Genomic DNA, 10,000 nt, shown 5'->3' with positions numbered 1-10,000 from the left:
TCAGAGATATTCAGCCATTATACAGATTAGGGAGGAATTTGATCAAAGTAGATTGTGTCAAGAGATAAGGACAAGACAATGGCCTATAGGAATACTTTTTGAAGAAGAAAAAATTACAAAGACAGAAAAGAAAAGAAAAAATAATAATATATATTTCCACACAAATATATATGTATATATATTAAAGTTTCCTTGACTAAAAACCCTGACCATCAACATGGCTTCGAGTGATGTTGAAAGCGGACAGCCTTGCCTTCCGCCAAACCCGCCTCCTCGTCCAAGAGCCTGCCTCCACCACCAGCACCACCAACACCACCACCATCACCACAACCATGACTGCGAGGAGGAAATGACCCCGAAGCAGAAGGCAGACTTTGCTGTGATAAAATTTGTAGCAGGCCTTGTGCTTATAGTGATGCGGAAGTTTTGGTTCACTTCAGCAGCGGTGATGCTGGGTATCTTCGTCCTGTTCTGGCTGTACGGAGGGTGTCTTGCCTTGCTCCTCACACTGATTGCATTCTCAGGTATATATACTGTGCATCTGTTACTCTTTTTGTTTTTATTATTATGATTATTATTATTAATATTATTATTATTATTATTATTATTATTATTATTATTATATTATTATTTTATTATTATTATTATTATTATTATTATTATTATTATTGTATAGGTTTTTGTGCTTAGATGAAAAGCCTATTATTTATATTTGTCTTTTCTTATATATAGGCTAGCTGTTCTTAAGTGAGGTGCTTTGTAAATCATATTGTTATTCTTTCTTTTCTGAAGCCAATTGTTACAAAAATTTTATCAGTAGCAATTATTCACACATTCAACTATATTAGAGAAAAACATGGATGGACAGCAATTAGTTGGTCTCGGTCTCCCTGTTGCACAAAAGATATGAATGCATGTAAGAATGAGGCTTCTCATGGTATATGCTAGTCCAGTACTGTTTAAGAGCCATTATGTTTGCCCTAGAAATAGATGCTGGGGGTTATGTTAATTATAATGTCTGTTACTAGATATCCTTACATTTTCCCTATATGCTTTCCCTTTGATAAGTTATATTGCTTCCAATCTCAGGTAAGGAAAAACTGGCAACTCACCCTGGACTATTAAGCTAACACTTAATAGTTGTTTACATGTGGGAATTTTTTTAAAACCTTATTAATAATATTTTTATTTACACCTACCCCACACACACACACACCACAACACCCCCCACACACACCACACACACCTACACCACCTAAAAACACAACCACACAACACACACACTACAACATTCCCCACCACACACAAAACACACTACACATCACAACCTACACACACACACCACCTTACAACACAAACAACTTAACACACACACCACAACACACACCCAAAAACCACACACACCACACACACACACCTACACACACACACACACACCAAACACACACACCTACACACACACACAAACCACACACACACACCCAACACACACACACCTACACACACACACACCCCTCCCACACACACACACCACACACACACACTCACACACAACACACACCCCCACCCAAAACATACACACACATTTTAAACACACTCACCACACACACCCAACACACACACACCTACAAAACCACACACACACCTACACACACACTACACACACCTACACACACTAACACCCCACACACACCTACACCACACACCTACACACACACCTACACACACACCTACACACACACACCTACACCACTCCTACACACACACACCTACACACACCTACACACACCTACACACACACCTACACACACACCTACACACACACTACCTACACACACCCTACACACACCTACACACACCTACACACACCTACACACACACCTACACACACCTTACACACACCTACACACAACCTACACACACACCTACACACACCACATCACACACCTACACACACCTACACACACACCTAACACACATCTACACACACACCTACACACACCTACACACACTACACACACACACCTACACACACACCTACACTCTCACCACACACACCTACACACACACCTACACACACACCTACACACAACACCTACACACACACTACACACACCTACACACGACACTACACACACACCTACACACACACTCCTACACACACACCTACACACACACCTACACACACACACACCTACACACACACCTACACACACCTACCACACACTACACACACACCTACACACACACCTACACCACACCTACACACACACCTATCACACACACTTACACACACATCCCTACACACACACACCTACACTCACACCTACACACACACACACCTACACACACACCTACCACACCTACCACACACCTACACACACACCCACACACACTCCTACACACACACACCTACACACACACTCCAACACACACACCTACACTCACACACACACACATCTACACACACACCTACACACCTACACACACACCTAAACACACACACCTACACACACATCTACACACACATCTACACCTACACACACACACACACACCTACACACACACACCTCACACACAAACAACACACCTACACACACACACCTACACACCACACACCTACACACACACACACACACACCACACACACTACACACACACTACACACCTACACACACCACACACAAAACCACACACACACAACACACACACATCACACACACAACACACACCCACCACCACACCACACAACACACACCACACACCACACACACACACCGACACAACACACACCTACACACACACACAACACAACACACACACAAACACACCTACACACACAAAACCCTAACACACTACACACCTACACACACACACCACACACACTCCACAACACACCACACAAACACCCACACACACACACCACCACCACACACACCAAAAACCACCACACACCAAACACACACACACACACACACACACACACACCCCACCACACAAACAACCCACCACCCCACACACACACACCACACACACACACACACACACACACAAACCACACACACACCACCCCACACACACACACCACACACACACACAAACCACCACCCACACACACACACACCCCCACCACACACACACACACCACACAACACACACAACCACACACACACACACACAAAAACACACACACAACAAAAAAACACCAACACACAAACCCCCAAAACCCCCAAAACACAACCCACAACCAACAAAAACACCCACACACAAAAAAAAAAAAACCCCCAAAAAACACACCCCACCACACACCACCCCACATCCCAAACACACACACACACACATCTCTCTTCTCTCTCTCTCTCTCTCTCTCTCTCTCTCTCTCTCTCTCTCTCTCTCTCTCTCTCTCTCTCTCTCTCTCTCTCTCTCTCTCTCTCTCTCTCAAGAGCATTTATCTAATGCTGCCAGGGATGGCATATACTGACAAGCCATTCTTTCTGTGAGTTTAGTTTATTGTTTTGACACATAGAAGACTCGAGAAATCTCATATATGGCTCCAGAATTACTTTGTCACCCGTGATCCAGTTAGTAGTACTATATATCTCACCTGTTTTCCTTTTTTCTTGATTTTAAGAGATGTATTCTTTTATGTTACATTGCTAATAATAATGTCAATGATATTAAAATAATTCTAAAGTCTATAATGATAATATCAGCATTGATTTTGATAAGATTAGTTTAAAAAAAAGTCCATCTACGTATAGAAACATTTCATAAAACAATGCACCAGTGAACACTACATTTTCCTGATGGCACTGGGTAAAAGAAACAGTTAACAATGTCAACTTCTTGCAGGTTAAGCAACGTGTATGAAATGTATCGATGGCTGCACGTGAACCTTCTCCTGTTAGAGTACCGAGGCTATGGCCTGAGTGAAGGTTCACCATCTGAAGAGGGCCTGTACCTAGATGCACAGGCAGCTATTAACTACCTCAAAACCAGATCTGATATAGACCAAAACAAGATTATAATATTTGGTAGATCCTTAGGTAAGTATGGATATTGAAGAGTAAATTATTTTTGTGGGGGGAGGGGGCATACATATTGTAGGGGAAACTAGGATGAATGTAATGATTGGTTGATAAATTTTTTACATTATTGATTGGGTGTATAACTGATATTGACTGGTAAGTTGAATATCAGTATTTGAATTGATAGACTAACTGATTTATCAATGTACTGACCGGTTGAGCACTTAATGAGCACTTAATGAGTGAATGATTAATTAATTAATTAAGAGGTTAGTTAACACCTTGGATCAAATCACCAAGAATCCGGGCATTAGGTTTACATGAGCGGCCACTCCCCTGGGTGCCTGCTTGTAGGGCATGCACATCCGAACACATGTGCGTGGTGACAAGACTCTGTGCCTCCTATTTGCTAAGTTATTTACTCTTTTTAATCATAAGCATTTTTAGCTTTTTGGCATTTTCCAATATCCATATTTGCCATTTGATTGAGCCAGCGCTCTTCCAGTCACTGCTTACGGATACAACATTCCACATTTATACATTGATGGGAATACTTCAAAATTGCTAAATGAGTAAAATAAAGCTCCCAATAGGTTTGGGCATTTGTGGCAAGTCATTTCCATCTCCCAGGCCTTCAGCCGAAAAATTCATAACAGCAGGTTCGCGTCACCCAGCCTACAGCCAGATTTTCCCCTGACTCCATCTTCACATCGCCCACCCCTCAACCCGGATTTTTTCATGACGTGATGGTCATGTCACCCGTTCCAAGGGGTTAATTGACTGCTAAGCCAACAGATTATTTGACTGATAGACTGACTGACTTCTTGGTCAATTGGATGATGTGCTAGTAAATAGACAGATAGATTCACAGACAGAAGTAGGCTGACATACAAAGAGAAACAGGTAGGAAATCACAGGTAGATGAGCAGGTAGACCTACCCCCCAGGGTGTACCCTTAACAATATAGTTGTTTAACTGAATGCCGACGGGCATGATGTGTACGTACGTGCTATGCCCACTGTGAGTTACTTGTTTAATTGTTTTTACACATAGATGGCTACACTTGTACTGTCACCAATGAGCCAGTTAGGAGTACTGCCTGTCCCGCCCGTTTACCCTTTTCTTTGATTGTAGGTGTGTGAATATGGGTATGTGTATGTGTATGTGTAAAAAATATGTTTTTCCCGCCAGTTCAAATCACGTAAGATCACAAGGTCTACTAATTGACTCCTTTGTGGCTAACCAGTAGCAGAGCCAGCTATTTGCAGACACACTTCACAAAAATATGGAAAATGAGCACAGCATTTTCCCCATTTTTTATTAATTTTCCCCGTCGGCATTGGGTTAAACAGATATTAGAATATATTAATGCATATATTATGTTTGACTACAAATCAAAAATCTAAAGATATTCTAAGATAATGGAAGACTTGCAATCATTGGCTCCTTTTGTTTAACACACACTATGGTCATTTGGCTATTAGCACTAAATAGAATCATCTGGCCTTTTCCAGGTGGTGCTGTAGCTGTAGATTGTGTTAGTAGGTCAGAGATCAGCAGTCGTGTTGCGGCCGTGATCCTAGAGAATACCTTCACTTCCATCCCGGACATGGCCAAGGTCCTCTTCTCTAACGTTAAGTTCCTGGCGAAGTTGCCTGAGTGGTGTCACAAGAATAAGGTAAGAGTTGTGTAAGGAATAATTTATTTTTTTTGACATTGCTGTCATCATTGTCATTAGTCAATACATTTTCAATAGTAGCAGTCCTCCTCTACATTATCAAACACTTATCATCAATCACCATCATTGTCATTGGTGTTGGTTGGTTTTATGCTCAAAATAGGAAAAGGACAGGGAGTTGTATGTTCATGTCTCTCTTTTTTTTTTTTTTTTTTTTTTTGGGGGGGGGGGTGATGATTTATGTTAATGAAAAACAAAACCTCTAATGAAAAGCTAGGACTTCCATAGAAATTTTCTTAATAGAAGTACTATCATGTGCTGCTGCAATTCAAAAGATCTAATGACTGGTCTCGCCTGTCCACTTGGCTTCCAGTACCTGTCAAAATACAAGATGTGTAGAGTGGTTGTGCCAACGTTATTCCTCTCAGGCCAGGCAGACTCACTGGTACCTCCACGCATGATGATGGAGTTGTACCATTGTTGTGCATCACCGGCCAAACGTCTCATGCAGTTCACACAGGGCTCCCATAATGAAACCTGGAAGTGTCCTGGGTATTACCAGGTGTTGCTTCATTTCCTTGATGAGGTAAGATGGAAGGTGTTATAAGGCTTAAATGTCTTTTTAGGAGTTAATATGCAAATTTGAGTGTATATACATACTGTATTTGTAAGAACCTTCATGCGTAGATTAATTTTCACATTTAGATACATGTTAGCACTCTTCTTCTTCTACTTCTTCTTCTTCAGTTCAAAGATTTTGTTGTAATTATGATTTTTTGGAAAAGAACAGTTTATGGTAACTGGTGATACAAGTATCTCCTGAGAAATATACCATTCATAAACAGATTCAAAGAGAAAGATCAAGAGAAAATAGGAAAAAAGTTTTTAATTTCTAATCTACCTTATTTGTCCCCTCTCAGCTATTTCAGAGGACCACTCAGCCTCCAGTCCTCCTGCCCGGTGTTGTGTGTTTCTCAGAACCTCAGATTCTCTAGCATCCTTCAGGCCCCTTTATCATCATGTTGGTCACATAAGCTCTCATAAACATTACCCTCATTGGTTGCATGATTCATCTTCGCTAGAATGAAGCAGGGAAGAAGGTTTAATTTATGGAGGTTTTTATGTTAAAATACTAGAAATGGGAAATGGGACAAAGAGATGTGTATGTGCAGTGTACTGACAGTGGTTCTTAGCCCGGTGATTAAGCTGTGAATGTAAACTATAAAAGTGATTATAAAATGTTTATTTCTCTGTGTTTGTACTGACTCTTATGCAGTGTTAACATGCAACAGAAGTTATCCTTTACTTCATTGAGATTGTAAATGAAAAGAATTTGATCCCTTATGGCAAAATTTACAAAAAGACTGAAAAAAGGACTTTATTTTAGATGCTGTAACAAAGGAAGAGCAACTTTGTTTCATCATCAGCTCTTCTTTTTTCTTTTCTTTTATTTATTTGCTAATTTCTTTATTTTCGTAAATATAGATATATGTTTATGTTTGGGATTTTTTTTCCTTCAAATTTTAGCAAGAATGATCACACAATTTTATGCAAAGATATCATGCCTTGGAAACACATACAAGAAGAATGAATTATTGGTATTTTACTGGAAATTTATTCCATTTTACTCTACGGACTTGATATTGTATTTGTATTATCAAAAAGGAAGAAAATTTGTGGTGTTAACAGTTATATATGACTTTCTAAAAATCACCTCTCTTCTGTACACTGTATATTGTGGGTATGGTGTATTTACAATGTACAATTTTTTCACCTCTTTAATTATTGTTATTTATTGAATGTCAATGAGAAATTTGTGATTCTTACTGAAAATAGATATAAGCTGTAAGTAGGTAAAAACAAGAGTAAAAATAAGAGTAAAAAACACCTGTTAACCTCTTCAAAGTGAAGTGGACAATAAGTGTGAGACATTACAGTTATTTCCATTTAAGTATTTACTTGTGTTCTTGTATGTGTGCGATTTAGTAAGTTGTTGAATATGAATGTACAATTAGTGATTTATAGGATTAGGAACTTATTGGAATACATTTGATTATGAGTGTGAAAATTTTTCACAGCATGAAATAGTTATTACAGGTCTGATCATCATATTGAATTCATATAAGACCAAAAATTATGTTAGATTGGTGTTTCTTGTTTTTCTTTTTACAGTGGGTTGTATCCTGTTATTCATAATAATGGAATACATACACATATTTTCTCTTTCTTTTTAGAGAGAGAGAGAGAGGATAGGAAAGAAAAAGCAAGCTGCATTATATACCAGTACACTTTTTTCTCCTATTTTTCTCCCTTTTAAGGAGTGAAACCACACACACACAATCTTGTATAATTTCATAAAAGATCAGTTTCAGATTGTCCTTAAAAAAATAATGAAAGAGTATATTTGAAACTTAATAACTATATTTATTCAGTAAACCATTGATAACTTATACTTTCACTTCACTGGGCTTGGAGGTCGTAGGGTTTCTTCTTCAGTATCCTTTATGGTTAAATGATGAGCTAAGTGCCTATCAGTACTAGTACATTTTCTACCTGTGTTAGTTGCCATCATGCCTCTAAAACCTGGCTCCTTCCCGAAGCTCCTGTGGTTCGGGTGCACAAACTGTTGATTTTTTTTTTTTCATTCAGATACAGTCAATCTGGATTGCTGCTAGATAATCCTACAGATATTTGTGTATTGGAGTTTGTTGTTAGTTGGCCACATTGAGAATTTTAGACTAGATAGAAAACCATAGATGCCTCAAAATATGAAATTTGAATGGAAAGAAAAAATATTCTTTTTTGTATCTGCTCAAATTTTTCATCTACTTTTTTAGTTCATGAAGCGATCATTCACGTTTTTTTTTTTTTTTATTATTATTATTATGGCCTGCTAATAAAGAAATGAGAGAAAAATACCAGTTCACATCAATTTCTTCTTATTTGCCAAGTTGTTTAGTTTGGTACTCTTTACAAAGCAGGTCTTTAGTTTTCTTGAAAAAGTCTTTGCTCACTATTGCTGATGGTATTGAAACCAGAAAGAAATGCACTAAATATGTACTATACAAGCAGCATACTATATGATGGGCAGAGGTTGGATAGGGAACACAGGGAAAATGTTCTAGAGTGATAAGCACTTTCCTATAAAGCAGAGATAGGAAATTACTCCAGTATATCAGGAATAGGAATGAGGATGTGCAGACCAAAATAAAGAGTAGAAGTTATGGTTTAGTTTGAAAAAAAAATTATCAGAGGACTTGGGCTTCACTGACTCTGATGTGCCTGTTAGTGCTAAATGATGCATTGTATGCACTGAGGTTTTAAAAGAATGTTATCATGTTTATTCCATTGCACTTGTTCCCCAGCTAATAGAAATCAGCTAGAGTTCATGAGCTGTTGTGAGATATATGTATGAATGAAGACACATAAAAGAAAGGAAAGGGAGATAGAGATCATAAATAGAAATATTGTTCATCGTGTATCTAATGTCTAGGGCCTGATACTCTCACACATGCCAAATAACTAATGTACCTTGAGTAGCTCCGTCCTAGTGTTAATAGCTGATACAGTATAGTAACACCCTCTGATCTTTTGGGAAAAAAAAAAAAAAACTTTGAGTTTCAGACAATTTTTTTTTAGTTTTTAGTTTTGGTGGTTGTTGGAAACTATGTTGGAGTATTAGCTTGTTTGTTAATATGATTTTTGGTATTTGAATGTGTGATGACTTAATTGTAATACCTAAGCATCAGAAAATTAGGATTTTGAATATGTTTATTTATTTATTTATTTATTTTATAGATTATTGGCAAAATTTATGGTTTACATTCTAGAGTATATGCATGTGTTAATCTGTGAATTTCTAATGTTCTTTTGATAATTAAAAGCAGAAGTACTTCTAGGTGGCTAGATGGAATTATCATCATGAGTAGTTTTGCACATCAGAGAACTGTGTCTCTGCTATACATTCCTGCAGCATCTGGTATAATTTTAGAGCCATTAAATGTCCCTCTAGCTACATGTGATGTATGGGTGGGGTGGGGTGGGGTGGGTTGGGTGGGGAATCAAACTCTTGGCCCTTATCTCTGTAAGTACATCTCAGATGGTTTTTGCATTACTTGAGTAGAAGTTCATTGGATATGGTAGTGTGTAATTTACATTTTTTTTTCTTCTTTTTCATTCCACTCCTTTGTCGTGATGCAAATGAAAGAGTATTTTCATACACATCTTTATGTCAGTAGTTTTTGGTACAGGAAATTAGTAGTTTCTTGCCTTGTTCTCAGATACGCTTGACATC

At 38.4% G+C, this 10,000-nt stretch overlaps 1 protein-coding gene across 1 annotated transcript in view; it reads left to right on the top strand.

Moving 5' to 3' along the window:
- Nucleotides 1–7,202, top strand: part of LOC125032305 (protein ABHD13-like) — a 9,617-nt gene extending 2,415 nt beyond the window's left edge. Inside the window, exons 2-8 of the mRNA XM_047623402.1 lie at nt 1–543; nt 1,069–1,089; nt 3,527–3,581; nt 3,830–4,046; nt 5,543–5,706; nt 6,080–6,292; nt 6,627–7,202. The exon at nt 1–543 is cut by the window's left edge and continues 84 nt beyond it. Coding sequence (XP_047479358.1) covers nt 218–543; nt 1,069–1,089; nt 3,527–3,581; nt 3,830–4,046; nt 5,543–5,706; nt 6,080–6,292; nt 6,627–6,701 — 1,071 coding nt within the window. The 5' untranslated portion in view covers nt 1–217 and the 3' untranslated portion in view covers nt 6,702–7,202. The remainder of the gene's footprint in view (nt 544–1,068; nt 1,090–3,526; nt 3,582–3,829; nt 4,047–5,542; nt 5,707–6,079; nt 6,293–6,626) is intronic.
- Nucleotides 7,203–10,000: the final 2,798 nt, after the last annotated feature.

This window comes from Penaeus chinensis, chromosome 14 (genome assembly GCF_019202785.1).
Source record: "Penaeus chinensis breed Huanghai No. 1 chromosome 14, ASM1920278v2, whole genome shotgun sequence".
NCBI lineage: Eukaryota > Metazoa > Arthropoda > Malacostraca > Decapoda > Penaeidae > Penaeus > Penaeus chinensis.
Note: the sequence above shows the minus strand (reverse complement) of the source record. Positions and strands in the feature narration are given on the sequence as shown.